Below are 16,519 nucleotides of genomic sequence, written 5' to 3'. Positions count from 1 at the left end.
AACAATTATGAGAGGGTGTACACCTTGAGAGAAAGATCCAAGAAAAGACAGACAGTCCCCAAATTCTTCTTTTATTCTGTATTACATCAATTGGCTTCTTGATACAACACAGAAACAATAAAGTTTAGTTAAATAACATGCTTGGATTTTAGAGGAGGAAAGCCAAATCCACCTCTAAATCTAGCATTGGTTTAATTGAATACGGACTAGGAAATAAAGAGAAATAGAGTTTTTTGAGAGACAGCTGTAAATTTTACCATATGCCACGTTCCTTTTGTTTGATGGTTATAGCTACCTTTTCTTCCCAAGTATCTACCCATGCAGTGTCCTTTGCCTTCTGGAGATGAGTTTTCCTGTGAAGATAAAAGCAAAACACTTCCCTTTCCTTTGGGGGGGTTTCTATTTAGTTTATAAGATATACCTTAGTAGAATACCTGTCATTTGCCCTCATCGAGAGGTTTTTCCTTTTCCACTCGAATCTTGATCAACTTTGATGGTATCCAAAGTTTTTCTTCTCCTGTAGAAACCAATGCAAAACCCCTACCCCAACGTAACACATGTCCTGGTTTCCATACAGAGGTTAGTACATCTTTGAAGTATACTGGCTGATTGAGTTCAGCAGTTTTTTCCATAGTCCAGTGTCTTTCTGCAGCTGTTTGTCCTTTTCATTGGCATTAAGAAAGTTTAGTGTTAATAAAGCATTATGCAACCTATGTTTGGGGGGTTTAGTCTTCCAAGCTTGTTTGTTGAGCATCTCCTTACGTATTCTATTAGAACGCTCAACCACTGCTTGTCCTGTAGGATTGTGTGGTATACCAGTAACATGCTTTATGTTATAATATTTGAAAAATTGTTCCAATTTTGTAGAGACATATGCTGGAGCATTGTCAGTTTTTATTTGTGCAAGTATACCCATAACTGCCATCACCTCTAGCAGGTGTGTAATAACAGAATCAGCTTTTTCAGAGTTAACAGCAGTAGCCCATTGGAACCCAGAGAATGTGTCTATAGTATGATGCACATATTTCAAATTTCCAAACTCTGCAAAGTGAAAGACATCCATCTGCCAAACCTCATTTCTCCGAATGTCCTTAGGATTACAACCTGCTGGCAATGGAGTTTGATTATAAAAGGAACAAGTAGGACAGTTTTTTACTATCTCCTTGGATTGTTGCCAAGTGATGGAGAAGTCCTTTTTCAAACCTTTGCTATTTACATGATGTTTCTTATGAAATTCTGAGGCTTCTAGCACACTTCCAATTAATAAATGATCAATCTCATAATTGCCTTGTGCTAGTGGGCCAGGCAGGCCCGTATGGGATCTGATATGTGTAATATACATAGGATTACTTCTGTTTCTGATAGTTTCCTGTAATTGTAAAAACAGAGAAGTTAATTCTGTATTATCAGGAACAAATTCTGCAGTCTCAATGTATAACACGACTCTCTCTGCATATTGGGAATCAGTAACTATATTAAGAGGTTCTGTAAAATCCTTAAGTACCATGAGAATTGCATATAATTCTGCCTTCTGTACAGATGTATATGGACTTTGAACTACTTTACTTACCTCACCTATTTTATGACCTGCCTTACCTGATTTGTTGGCATCAGTGTAGAAGGTAAGAACTCCAGAAATGGGAGTTTGTCTAACAATACGTGGAAGAATCCAGACTGTCTTTCTTATGAATTGAATTCTGTCAGTTTTGGGATAGTTGTTGCTAATTGTTCCCAAAAAGTCAGTAAGAGCTATTTGCCAAAATTCATTATCCTTCCATAAGGAGGAAATTTCTTCATTAGTTAAAGGTACTATAATTTCTGCTGGATCTTTTCCAGTCAGCTGACGAAGTCTTAATTTACCCTTTAAAATCAAATCAGAAATCTTTTCTATATATGTCTTTAACTTTTTATTCTGTTTATGTGGCAGAAATATCCATTCCAATATAGTGTCTTCCCTCTGCATCAGAATTCCAGAAGGGTATTCTCTGGATGGCAAGATAACCAGAATACAGTCTAAATTAAGGTTTATCCGATCTACATGTGCATCCAATATTCTGTTTTCTACCCATTGTAACTCTTTTTTCTGCCTCAGCAGATAATATTCTAGGACTGTTTAGGTCCTTATCACCTTTAAGGGCCATTTTTAAATGCTTTAAGTCATGTCCTTCCACTCCGATAATTGTCTGTAGTTGAGAAATTTCCCCTAATAATTTCTGAAGAGAATTAAGAGTTTGATACCAATCTCTCCTAATTTGTACCTTTTGAGGTCTGATTCTTTGTAAGTCTATCTTGTAACCTAAATAGTTAATAAAATCTCCTCTTTGTATCTTTTCTGGGGCAATCTGTAATCCCCAATGAGGCAGAACTTCCTTCACCATTTCAAACATACATTCCAAAGTTTCCTTATTAGAATCTGATAAAAGAATGTCATCCATGTAATGATAAACAAGAGATTGTGAAAATTTCTTACGAATTATTTCCAAAGGTTGCTGTACAAAGTGCTGACACAAAGTAGGGCTATTTAGCATTCCTTGTGGCAAAACCCTCCACTGATATCTCCTAACTGGCTGTAAATTATTAAGAGTTGGTACAGTAAATGCAAATTTTTCTCTATCATTTTCCTGAAACGGTATTGTGAAAAAGCAGTCTTTTAGATCAAAGAATATGATAGGCCATCCTTTAGGTATTAAGGAAGGTAATGGCATTCCAGGTTGCAGAGAGCCCATTGGTTGAATTACCTTATTTATGGCTCTCAGGTCTGTCAGCATTCTCCACTTACCTGACTTCTTTTTGATAACAAATACAGGAGAATTCCAAGGACTGGTAGATTCCTCTATATGTCCAGCGTCTAGCTGTACCTGTACTAACTTTTCTAAAGCCTCTAGCTTCTCAGAGGTCATTGGCCATTGTCCTACCCAAACTGGTTCATCTGTAAGCCACTTCAATGGCAGGACCTTTGGCTCCTCTGAAGGTCCATCATTTGTACCTAGTTTCTGTACAGCATGGATGGTTGGTAACCATTTTCCATAGCGTCTTACCAGATCTTTTCTACTATCTAAAGATTGTACATAATTTGTATCTGACACTGGAGGAATATTAATCTGAGTATTCCATTGCTGTAAGAGATCACGACCCCAGAGATTTATAGCTATATCTGCCACGTATGGTTTCAGTATCCCTTTCTGTCCTTCCGGTCCAATGCAGACCACTGAGTTAACACTCTGTCGAACTCTAGATAGAGTTCCAATTCCTAAAAATTGTACATTTGCCTCTCTAAGAGGCCATTTCTGAGGCCAAGACTTTTGAGTAATAATAGTTACATCCGCCCCAGTGTCCACTAAGCCAGAAATAACTTTATTATTAATTTTCACTTTTAACTGAGGCCTTTTATCATTAATAGAAGCTTGCCAAAATATGCATTTCTCATTTTGTCCATTCATACTTGATTCTTCATCACTATTCAAACTACCATCTAGAGCAGTATCTTTTTTCACAATAGGCAAAGAGCTATCTATTGTTCCTGTGAGAGATTGTCTTCCACTGCTATTGGGAATGACCTGACCTTTCTCCATGTGGGGCCCCCCTCGGGGTTTCCCGACCTTAAGGGGTTTCCTTGTATGTCCCTAGTCGATCTACATTCATTGGTCCAGTGTCTGCCCTTACCACATCTTCTACACAATCCAGAAGGCAGTGGCCTTCCATATGAGGCATTGTTAGAATTCATTTGTCTACAGTTTCTCTTAGTATGTCCCATTTTACCACTGTTGAAACATCTAGGTTCCTGGAGCCTTCGTGGTCTCCAGGGGAAAGCTCTTCCTCCCCAAGGTTCTGGTTCATAGTAGTAGTAAACTCTAGCCTCTTGGTACCTATGTTGACCTCTGTAAGGTGCTTCTCCTTGCCAAGCCCTTACAGTCTCACCTCTAGAACATTTAATTTACTGTTGCCGTTTTAAACCTTTGGAGATGGCTTCTCCTACCCAAGCTCCAGTATCTTGCACATTATAGTCAATGTTGGCTGTATACAAAACCCATTCTTCTAGCAGAGCTGATCTGGTCTTTAAAGACAAAAGTATTCTTTTGCATATTGGGTTTGCATTCTCATAAGCTATTGTATATATAATTGTTTGTCTTGTTTCTGGATCTGTTACCTGTAATTCTACAGCCATAGTTAACCTTTGTAAGAAGTCCTGGAACTGTTCTGTAGGTCCCTGTTGTATTCTGGTATAAGCTTCTAGGCGTTCTCCTGGCTCACAAACCTTATCCGAGGCATTTAATGCTGCTTTCCTGCATAGAGACAGTATATCGTCATCATATTCAGCCTGAACCTATGGGTCAGCATAAATACCCTGACCAAGAAGCTTATCTAGAGGGGCTTCAAAACCTTCCTTTATGCCCTGACGCTCAAGGAGCTTTGCCTCTTCCCTTACTAATGCCTTCCACTGGATTTGGCATGAATTCTCAATTACAGCTGCTACCAATCGTTCCCAATCTGTGGGTGTCACCCTGTTAAAGGTTGCCCATGAATGTAATAGCTGTTTTACGTATGGGCTATGGAGACCATATGAGACAACTGACACTTTAATATTCTTACGATCCTTCAGCTGTATAGGTTGCCATTCATAAGCCATCCGTCCATGAGGGTGTTTCTTAGAAGCTGGCTTTTCTACCATGGTAGCTGGGTACACTAATGGTGTACGAGTAACAACCTTAGAAGAATAGTCACGATACCTAGGTGGAGTAGGTGCCTGGGATTGGAGTGATTCTGCTTCTGAGGCATCCCAATGATCTTTAAGCCTAGCAATGATATCCTTTTGAAAAGTTTCAATCTCCTTAATCATAAAAGATTCCAAGCACGTTAGTGAATCTGTAAATTACTCTAACTGCTCATCTACATGTTTTTCTAGGTCTTTAATACGATCATCCTTAGGCAGCATCTGGATGGCATGGAAACTGCCTTCTAGGTATTGGAGTCTAGATTCCAGGTCATGATTTGCTGATTTTGAGTCCTCAGCAATCGATCGTATGGACCTATGTAATCTGTCAGCCCTGTACTGTAAATTATCTTCCAAACATTCAAATCTAGACTCAAATTTCTGATCTGCTACCTTGGATGCTTCAATAACTGATTGAATGGCATTGTCCAATTCTTCAACCCTATGCTGGGTATTTTGCACCGTTGCATCTAGTTGATGAGTAACATTGCCTATCTGAGTTTCTAGCTGGCTACAGATATTCTTTAGTTGGTCATGGTCTTCTGACAGCCTAGCCTCTAAGGCCTCAGACATGGAGGATCTCTCTGTGTTTATCTTATCATAAATACGCTGCATCTCACCAGACAGCTCTGTCTTTAGTGTATTGGACACAGAGCCAAGCTTATCATCCAATTTCTGTTCCATTTGCTGCACAATTGTGGTCTGACCTAATCGTAAAGCTGTTATTTCCTGTAAGTAGATGGTGAGATTATCCTTATCCCTATTCCTGAGTGCTCTGGCTAGTAATACTATTTGTACCAGCAAGCTAACTGCCATTATGGCATATAGGCCAGTAATTGGCACATTAACATCCTCCTCAAACAGTGAATTCATGTAATAAGCAAAAATATTACCAATTTTAGCAAATGATAAATATTCTGCCATAATTTTACCTGATTTCTACTCCAGATGCAGTAAATATATTTGATCAGCAGGTAGCACAGGCGTTCAGTTATTACGAGGCATTTGGCAGCAGTCAGTCAGCAGTGGAGAGAGGTCACAAAAGCAGCTGCGCTTATCTTAGAGAGTATACAGCCTTGCAGCTACAACCACTGAAACAGAATCGGCTTTCCTGCAGGCCAGGGGAAGCCTCAGCTGAAAGCCGAGGCCTACCTCCTCTCTAGGCAGCTAGAAAGTGTCTCCGAGCTGGGTGGATGGTTCTGAGCAGCTCAGCGGCAGCCGGTCGGCTACTAGCCAGGAGCACCTGTGGAGAGAGAGTGCTTTCTGGGCCTGGGCCTCGGGCCGATGGAACCCACAGCCTGTCCCAAATGGGGTGTAGGTTTCCAATATCCCACTTCTGACACCAGATATGGTGGGAAATTACCAATACGGAGTCAGGTAGAAATATAAGGGTATTTAATAGGGAAAAGCCTTACTTACAGAGCGACCTAGCCAGCCGGTGGGTCAGCAGCCTGTCCGCAAGTCGCTAAGAGAAACCGAAACCACAAACACAGTCACACTACGTCACTCTGACCATGCCCTCACAAGCATGGTCAGGCAGACCTGTAGCCAGCCCCTAAGAAGGCGTGGCTACAGCTTCCCCTACAGGAGATCTTTCCATTTTCTGGTATCTTCTTTAATTTCTTTCTTTAGAGGCTCAAAATTCTTATGGTACAGGTCTTTCACATTTTTGGTTAGTGTTACCCCAAGGTATTTTATGCTGTTTGTGGCAATTTTAAAGGGTGATGTTTCTCTGATTTCTTTCTCCACCAATGTGTCATCGGTGTATAATAGGGCTACGTATTTTTTTGAGTTACTTATATCCTGCCACTTTGCTGAAGGTGTTTATCAGCTGTAGGAGTTCCCTGGTAGAGTTTTTTGGGTCACTAATGTAGACTATCATATCATCTGCAAATAGTGAGAGTTTGACTTCTTTCTTTCTGATATGTATTGCCTTGATCTCCTTTTGTTGTCTTATAGCTCTAGCTAGGACTTCAAGGACAATATTGAAGAGGTATGGAGAGAGTGGGCAGCCTTGTCTTGTCCCTGATTTTAGAGGAATTGGATCAACTTTCTCTCCATTTAATTTGATGTTGGCTGTTGGCTTGCTGTATATTGCTTCTATTATGTTGAGGTATGTCCCTGTTATCCCTGATTTCTCCAAGACCTTTATCATGAAGGGGTGTTGGATTTTGTCAAAGGATTTTTCGGCATCTAGTCAGATGATCATGTAGGTTTTTTTTCATCAGTCTGTTTATATGATGGATTACATTGATGGATTTTCGTATGTTGAAACATCCTTGCATCCCTGGGATGAAGCCTACCTGATCATGGTGGATGATTTCTCTGATATGATCTTGTATTCGATTTGCCAGGATTTTATTGAGAATTTTTGCATCAATGTTCATGAGGGATATTGGTCTGTAGTTCTCTTTCTTAGTTGTGTCTTTGTGTGGCTTATGTATCAAGGTTATTGTAGCATCATAAAAAGAGTTTGGCAATGTCCCTTCTGCTTCTATTTTGTGGAACAATTTGAGGAGCATTGGTATTAGTACTTCTTTGAATTTCTGGTAGAATTCTGCAGTGAATCCATCTGGCCCCAGGCTTTATTGGTTGGTAGATGTTTGATGACTGCTTCTATTTCCTTAGAGGTTATAGGTCTGTTTAAGTTGCATATCTGTTCTTGATTCAATTTTGGTAAGTGATAACTGACCAGAAAATTGTCCATTTCCTTTAGATTTTTGAATTTTGAGGATTACAAGTTTTCAAAGTATGACCTGAAGATTCTCTGGATTTCTTCAGTATCTGTTGGTATGCCCCCTTTTCATTTCTTATTTTGTTAATTTTCATGATCTCTCTCTGCCTTTTGGTTAATTTGGATAACGGTTTGTCTATTTTGTTGATTTTCTCAAAGAACCAACTCTTTGTTATATTGATTCTTTGAATTGTTTTCTTTGTTTTGACTCTATTGATTTCTGCCCTCAGTTTGATTATTTCCTGGTGTCTGCTCCTCCAGGCTGAATTTGCTTCCATTTTTTCTAGAGCTTTCAGCTGTGATGTCAGATCTCTGGTGTGGCTATTCTCTAGTTTCTTCATGTGAGCACTTAGAGCTATGAACTTTCCTCTTAGTACTGCTTTCAAAGTATCCCATACGTTTGGGTATGTTGTGTCAACATTTTTATTGAATTCTAGGAAGTCTTTAATTTCTTTCTTTATTTCTTCCTTGACCCAGGAATGTTGCAAATGCATGTTGTTCAATTTCCATGAGTTGGTAAGTTTTTTGCACTTTGATTTATTTTTGATTTCTATCTTCAAAGCATGGTGGTCTGATAAGACACAGGGGATTATTCCAATTTTTTTGTACCTGTTGAGGTTTGTTATGTGGCTGAGAATGTGGTCGATTTTTGAGAAGGTTCCATGTGATGCTGAAAAGAAGGTATATTCTTTTGTGTTTGGATAGAAAGTTCTATAAATGTCTGTTAATCCCAATTGGGTCATAACTTCTGTTAGTTCCTTTGTCTCTTTGTTAAGTTTCTGTTTGGTGGTCCTGTCCAGTGGTGAGAGTGGGGTGTTGAAGTCTCCCACTATAACTGTGTGAGGCCTTATTTGTGATTTGAGTTTTAATAATGTTTTTTTTACGAATGTTGGTGCCTTTGTATTTGGGACATACATGTTTAGAATTGAAACTTCTTCCTGATGGATTTTTCCTGTGATGAATATGAAATGACCTTCTTCATCTCTTTTGATTAATTTTAGTTTGAAGTCTAACTTGTTAGATACTAGGATAGCTACCCCAGCTCATTTCTTGGGTCCATTTGATTGGAGTATCTTATCCCAACCCTTTACTCTGACATAATGTCTGTCTTTGAATTTGATGTGTGTTTCTTGTATGCAGCAGAAAGATGGATTCTGTCTTTGTATCCAATCTGTTAGCCTGTATCTTTTTATAGGCAAGTTAAGACCATTAATATTCAGGGAAATTAAGGTCCATTGAGTGTTTATTCTTGTTTGTTTTTGGTTTGTTGTTGGTAGTGGTATTGTATGTGGATTTACCCTGCCTTTTATTTTGTGTTTTTGTAGAGTGGGGTTATCTATTGCCTATGTTTATCCGAGTGTAGTTAATTTCCTTAGGTTGGAGTTTTCCTTCCAGTACATTCTGTAGAGCTGGATTACTGGTTACATATTGTTTAAATCTGGTTTTGTCATGGAATACCTTGTTTTCTCCATTTATAGTGATTGAAAGCTTTGCTGGGTATTGTAGTCTGGGCTGGCATCCTTGTTCTCTCAGAGTTGGTAGAATATCTATCCAGGTCCTTCTAGCTTTCAGAGTTTTCCTGGAGAAGTCTGGTGCAATTCTGATAGGTTTGCCTTTATATGTTACTTGGCCTTTTTCCCTTGCTGCTCTTAATATTTTTTTCTTTATTCAGTACGTTTTATGTTTTAATTATTATGTGACGAGGGAACTTTCTTTTGTGGTCCACTCTATTTGCCGTTCTGTAGGCTTCTTTTGCTTTCATTGGCATGTCTTCCTTTAGGTTGGGAAAGTTTTCTTCTATGATTTTGTTGAATATGTTTTCTGCACCTTTGAGTTGGGTTTCTTCACCTTCTTCTATACCTATTATCCTTAGGTTTGGACTTTTCATGGTGTTCCAAATTTCCTGAATATTTTGTGTTATGGATTTGTTAGACCTCAGATTTTCTTTGCTTGACGAGTTTATTTCCTCTAGTTTGTCTTCAGCATCTGAGATTCTGTCCTCCATCTCTTGTATTCTATTGGTTATGCTTGCATCTGTGGTTCCTGATTGTTTACTCAGCTTTTCCACTTCCAGCATTCCCTCAGTTTGTGTTCTCTTTATTTTCTCTAGTTCAGTTTTCAGGTCCTGAACTGTTTCCTTCAGCTGTTTAATTGTATTTTCTTGGCTTTTTTGGATTTTCTTGATTTCTTGCATCTTTTGGTTTTTCTTTTCTTCCATTTCTGAAGGATTTTCTGATTTCCTCTCTTAGATTCTCTATCATTTCCATGAAATTGTTTTTAAGGTTGCTCTCTTCTGCTTCTTTTGGGTTGGGATGTCCATGTCTTGCTGGTATAGATTCCCTAGGCTCTGGTGGTGTCATATTGGTTTTCCTGTTGTTGGATGTGTTCTTATATTGTCATTTTCACATCTCTTGTTCCAGTGGGTGCAGTTGGTATCACTTCCTTTCCTGGTATGTATGGGTCCAGTGTTCTCTTCAGGTGTGTTCAATTGACTTTGATACTCTGATGGGTTTCAAGTTGGGTGTAGGCAGGTCTGAGGCACTTGCTCTCCAGGTGGGTGAGAGCAGCACTGGTGCAGAGATGTCAGCAGACTCTTGGTTACTTGGTCCTCAGGTCGAGTCATCCTGTTGAAGATTCCTGGGCAGGGTTTGCCAGTGTGGGCAGGTGGAAATTGGGCCCAAGTTAGGGACCGAATCAGCTCACCTCTGAACTCTCTGCACTGTCTGGGGGCTGGAATGGCCCAGCGATCTCAGCAGAGACAGGATCCCAGGGTCCTTAGGGACTGATTCTGTCTGCCTGCAGATCCGGGGTAGGATTTGCCAGGGCGGGCAGGCGGAAGTTGGGCCCAAGTTAGGGGCCGAATCAGCTCACCTCTGGACTCTCTGGACTCTCTGGGGGCCGGATTAGCCCAGCGAAACTCAGCAGAGTCAGGATCCCAGGGCCCTCATGGACCGATTCTCTCTCTAGGCTTTGTATTTTTCTTGGGCGGAATGAAGTCTGGTCGATAGAGGGAACTGTGATGCTCTACAGGATATGCTTCCTGCCAGAAAGTAGCAGTATGTGGGGGTAGTAGGATAGGTCAGAGTGGAAAGATTCAATTTAACATGAGAAACCCATTTGGTTTGGTGGATAGTTGAGGAGGTCCTGGCAGAAACCTGAAGCTCCTTTGTCATGGAAGTAGGGAAGGATTGTGCACAGGTTCTGAACCCAGGCTTAATTTGGTGGGCTGAATACAAAGAAGTGGAAGGGGAGTTCTGGAGCACTCACAGGCTGGAACCTGGAGGATGATGTGGTGTTGATGAAGTCTGTGAATATAGTTTTGTGGTATAAGTAGTCCAGAAGCCAAGGACATGAAGACCCTAGTGTAGAATCTAATACTATTATTGTGATAAATAGTTGTAATATTAAAATAATATCTAATAACTTATTGAGATAATCATAGATCAGTGCATCTCTAACATTATTCAGAGAATATCCTTATTCAGTAAAGGGCAATTAACACAGATATCTGAAACTGGTCAACTTGTAAAGAATTAGACTTGGGAAGATTCATGCCATAATACATACATACATACATACATACATACATACATACATACATATTCATACCCATCCTTCCAAGGTTCAAGGACTTCATGGTCAGTGGAGCAGAAAGGTTGTAAGAGCCAGAGGTGAAAATTTCAAATCAGTGTTTTCTGGACAGAGATTGGCATCCTGTGCATGCTGTCACAACAGATGTGACAGCATGCACAGGACTGTACACGTTCAAGAGATATAAAATCCCTTACATGGAGGTGGGAACAAAATATTATCTTTAGGGAGGAGTTATTGGTATTTGATAACTACTAGGAGAAAAACTAGTTTTCAATTGTTTTTCTGTGTCAACTGAGATAATATGTGATTTCTGATCTTGGGACAAAGTATGTGATGAGTTATGTGCTGACTTGCAAATATGATTCCTTACCTATCCTAGAATTAATGCAATTTAATCTTTATATATGATCTTGGGATGGTTTTTCAAATTTTTGTTTTCATTTTCCCCTTCATTATCCATTCTCCTACCCTCCCTTGAGGCCCTCACACTACTTGCTCATAAATATTCAACTCTTTTCCCTTGTTTTTATTGTTACATGTGTCTGTGAGCGTGTGTAAACATATATATTTAGATAGGTAGGTAGATAGATAGATTGAGAGAGATAAACTTCTTAGTCTACTTAGTATATATTTTGTTGCAGGGGACCCAAACACACAGCATGTTTTCTTACCTAACAGACTTTCTTAAACAATAAACTCAGCAAAAAACATGATACTTAAAGGCCTAAATACAAAATGAAGAAAACCCCATCTTGAGCAGATAAGCTCAAGAAACCTATTGGGTCATTAAATGGGAAAACGTTCCATTTATATTTGCAACACAACCAGTTGCCTATTTTGCATCCTGCTACTTTTAATAAATAGGTGTGTTATAATATTTGGAAAAAACTTTAAAAAACGGTAATCTCTCCTAAACAGATTTTGTCCCTTAAACAATTCCTAGAGGCCAAAGATTGGATTGTGCCAAAAATAAGTAGCTAACTGCCAAATTGATTTGAAAATTTTGAAATGTGAAAAGAAAATTTTCAAATTGTAATATTTAAAAACTGAGATTCAGGTCATCTGGACTCTGCTTTGTCCTTTCTCTGTATTTTTTTTGTTGTGTTTTGTTTTGTTTTTTTGCTTTTCCACAATCCCTTCTAAATCCTTCATTTTGCTTTTTCTTTTCTCCAAAATACAATTGGGCCTTTCAGTGCCCTCTGGATTATGGTGTATTTTGTGTTACCTGAAAGCCTTTTTTTTTTTTCTTTTTTCTTCTCCCTCTTCAGTCTATTCAGACAAAATTCTCTTCATCCTGACTTTTTGGACTTACAGTTACCTCTTCTTTTTCTTACCTTCTACTTTCTCTCTATCATCTTTATACTATTCACTACACTTATTGTATCTCTTTTATCTTTTTTCACAATTTATTCCCGTAATAACTAATATATTGATATACAAAGGAATTCGGATTCGATTCCATCAAAGCACTAAAGAAGACACATTTATCAGCAGTTCATGAAACATTTTCTAAAATATACCATATATTAGGTCACAAAGTAACTATTTTTTGAAAATTTTAAATAATTCTTTATCTTTTATATAACCACAATAAACTGAAGCTCATGGAGATTATATAGTACATCACAAAGTGATATATCAGTCACTATAGCAATCAAGAGGGAAATCAAATGAGTATTAGAATTGAATGAAACTACAACACTCAAAAACATGTATATTATAATGAAAGCAATCTGAAGAAGGAAGTTTAGAGCTCTAAGTGCCAACATCACAATAGCAGAGAAGCCTAAAATAAACAACTAAATTATTCACATTAGGACATTAACAAATCAACAGCAAACCAAAAATAAACACAGTGAACACATAAAACTCATTAAAATTATGGTACTGATTAATAAAATAAAAACAAAAATAGCAAAGAATCAATAAAACAAAGAATTTATCCCAAAAGTTTGGGTATGGCAAAGATGTTTATTACTTTCCAAATTAGTTACATTTAATTCACTCTTGGTCTACAAACTCATTACATTCATAAAGACTGAAATTACTGCAATACTGGAGTATGTTTTAATGAAATTATTACTGAGAACCCCTTAGTATTTGTTAAAACCTACTTAGCTAATATACAGTAATAAAGTATCAAGTTATGAATAATCAATAAAATTAACAGTTGATAAACAGATATTCATACTCCCACATAAAGTATAGTGAACATAGATTATAAACATCAGGGGAAAGAAATTATTTTCTATGAATGTGTTGGGAATATTTTTATTATTATTATAGCAAGAAAGCAAATATAATTTAAAATGACTTTAAATATGGATAATTGGATATCACACAAAAAATTCTATGCTATGTAACACAAATATAAAGACAATTTTAACATTTTATGGTATATTCTGTCTTAGGATGTCTACTGCAATTGAAACTACTATTTCAATGGTCTGTCCTTGTCTATCATAGCTCCAAATCTCCATAGCTTCCTCACGCCTTTAAAACCAGTACCCCTTGAGAAACTCTTACACATTTATAAGTGGAGTGGCCTGTCTCTATGTTTCTTTTTTTTTTTTTTTTTTTGGCCTGTCAGGTCCAAGCTCCCTTCTCAGCCCCAAATAAACACACATACACTATATTAATTATAAAACTGTTGGCCGATGTTTAGGGCTCCTTATTGGTTAGCTCTGTGTTAATTATTAACCCATTTCTATAAATCTATGTATTTTCATGTGGTCTGGGCTTACCAGAGGATGCCTAGACCTATTTCTCCTTTGCTGGCTCCATGTTGTTTCTCTTGGCAGGCTCTATCTGCTTAACTTTCCCATAATTCTCATTATCTCCTAGTCCTGCTTATCTTCCTTTCTCCATTAGCCAAACAGGGTTTTATTCATTAACCAATAAGAGAAACATAATATACAGAAGAATATCCCCTATCAGTGGCCAACACAAAGAATAGTTTGGCTCTCTCTGAGCATCTATGTGCTGACCAGGAGGAAATATTTCCCAGATTTTTCCCCAATGATGCTGGTCTCTTCTTAATCACAGCTGATTCTTCAACCACAGATGACAAGTATAGATTGTCCCAACAAGGCAAAAGTTTCACTTTAGTGGTTTGGTGTCTTGTCAGTCAGAGCCAATTCTTCAGCTCAAACTGACCAGAACCAATGATTCTTAATTCAAAGTATTACATAATATTCCAGATAGAACCTTTGCTTCCCTCTGGTACCTCACAAGCCTGGCCTCCATCACCAGCATTGTTCTCAACATTCTTATTTTCAAGATCTCACAGAACACCCCACTGGGCTCTGAGACCTCCATACTTTTCTACCCCAAACTTCTCTCCCTAAAATACATGTGTTTGTTGGTCACAGTAATCTCACAAACCTAAAAAGAATTTTTTGTCTTCATTTATTTTATTTGCTGGAATAAAACACCATAATGAAAACAGCTTAAGAAGGAAAGAGTTTATTCCTTCTAAAAGTTGAAGTCTATCATGAAGGGAAGTTCAGGCATGAACCTGAGGCAGTAGCCTAGAGTCAGTGACTGAAATAGACACCATGCAGGAATATTACTTATTGATTTGCTTCATGTTGCTTTTTTTAGGTACTAGCTACCCAGGCATGGTATTTCACACAGTAGGCTGAACTTACTGAAACATATATATTTCCAAACAATATATGTACATTATAAAAATGACAATTCCTCAATAAATGCTAAACCACATTTAAATTCCCATACAATAAATTTAAATTGCAAGTTTCTGTTCATCAAAATAAATGGCAATAATCACACAAAGCTCACACACAAGAAATGTTGTGATTTATAAACAATCCCCAATAAAAATTATAATAGAAGTATAATTTATTGGTAATTAGACAAAAAATAAAAATATTGTAGGGAATGACATAAGTGAAATATGCAATAAACATGAAATTGCCATCAACTTTAATAGCAATAAAGAAAACTAGAATCATAGAGAATACTCATCTTCTACCTACTGTATTGACAAAAATACCAAACTTCCCACAATGTCAAGTGTTGGTACAAATGCAGAACATTGGAGGAACTCGTACTGCTAAAATTAATTGCTGTTTATTTGTCATTAGTAGCATGTTGAGTGAGGAGAAATTCTTATGCCTGTAGTAAACATTTTGCTCCACAGCTTTGCCATACAATTTTTAATTTCAAGGTTTCTCAGGGTATAAATTAAAGGATTCAACATGGGAGTGAAAATTGTATAAAATACAGTAATGTATTTATCAATAGGAAAGTTAGAGACAGGTCTAACATACATGAAAATGCAGGGAACAAAGAAGAGGACAACCACCATGATATGGGAGCTGCAGGTGGACAGGGCTTTGCGTCTCCCTTCCTGACTGTGAGTCTTAAGAGAGTTGAGAATGATTCCATAGGAGACAAGGAGAAGGATAAAGACCACTACAGACATTGCTCCATTATTGGCAACTACAGTGAGGCCAAGGAAGTAGGTGTCTGTGCATGCAAGTCCCAATAATGGGTACATGTCACAGCCAAAGTGGTCAATGATATTGGGTCCACAAAAAGGAAGTATATACACAGAGATAACTTGAAACAAAGCATGAGCAAATCCTCCAGCCCAGGATGCCAGCAGTAAGAGAATGCAAACCTGTCGGTTCATGATGGTCAAATAGTACAGTGGCTTACAGATGGCCACATAGCGATCATATGCCATCACCACCAAAATGAAGACCTCAGCACCACCAAATAAGTGCTCCACAAAAAGCTGAACTAGACAAGCTGTGAAGGAGATGGTCTTTTTATCACAAACCAAATCTGTAAGCAACTTGGGCAAGATGGCAGTGGAGTAAACAGCATCCATGAGTGACAGAAAGGAAAGAAAGAAGTACATAGGAGAGCCCAAAGAGGGGCTGGCAATCACCGTCCCCACAATGAGCAGGTTTCCCACCATTGTCACAATGTAAATGAGTAAAAACATAACAAACAATGCTTTTTGACCAGCAGGATCCTGAGTGAGACCCAGCAAGATAAACTCTGTAACATTGTTTTTCTGTCCCATTTATCGTTTCAGAGATAGCAACTCAGGAGAAAAGGACTTGACACTAATTGTGACCAAAACCCACATTTCCATTCTGCCAGAAAGCCTCTCTTCATCAACATCTTCTACAGTAGTGAACCTCAGTGGTTGTTCAGTAACCATCTCCATATGCTGAGTTCCTCTTGAGGGATTTCTCCATAGTTTTGCTCTAATAATTTCATAGATATTAGCATTTCTCTCAAAATCTCAGCTTACTTATATACAGAAGATCAGACAAAGGTATTGTTCTCATTCTTAAATTTAAAACTGATTATTTAAAACACTACATCACAAAACACAGAAGAAATATTAATTCTGTTTAAGAATCCTACAAAGGAGTGATGTCAATAACCTTAAGACTATCAACTAGTATATATAGAGTGTTGACTATTAATATCTTAGGAGA

At 38.0% G+C, this 16,519-nt stretch overlaps 1 protein-coding gene across 1 annotated transcript; it reads right to left on the bottom strand.

The window, feature by feature from the left end:
* Window positions 1-15,141: 15,141 nt before the first annotated feature.
* On the bottom strand, window positions 15,142-16,095 carry LOC100766022 (olfactory receptor 4A5-like). Its single transcript, XM_027420910.2, has one exon. It carries the CDS (start codon window positions 16,093-16,095, stop codon window positions 15,142-15,144), a length of 954 nt encoding a protein of 317 aa, XP_027276711.1.
* Window positions 16,096-16,519: the final 424 nt, after the last annotated feature.

The sequence above is a fragment of the Cricetulus griseus genome, chromosome 6, assembly GCF_003668045.3.
Source record: "Cricetulus griseus strain 17A/GY chromosome 6, alternate assembly CriGri-PICRH-1.0, whole genome shotgun sequence".
Taxonomy (NCBI): Eukaryota; Metazoa; Chordata; class Mammalia; order Rodentia; family Cricetidae; genus Cricetulus; species Cricetulus griseus.
Note: the sequence above shows the minus strand (reverse complement) of the source record. Positions and strands in the feature narration are given on the sequence as shown.

Excerpts from the sequence above, each read along its gene's own strand:
- LOC100766022 (XM_027420910.2), bottom strand. The coding sequence starts at position 16,095 with ATGGGACAGAAAAACAATGTTACAGAGTTTATCTTGCTGGGTCTCACT.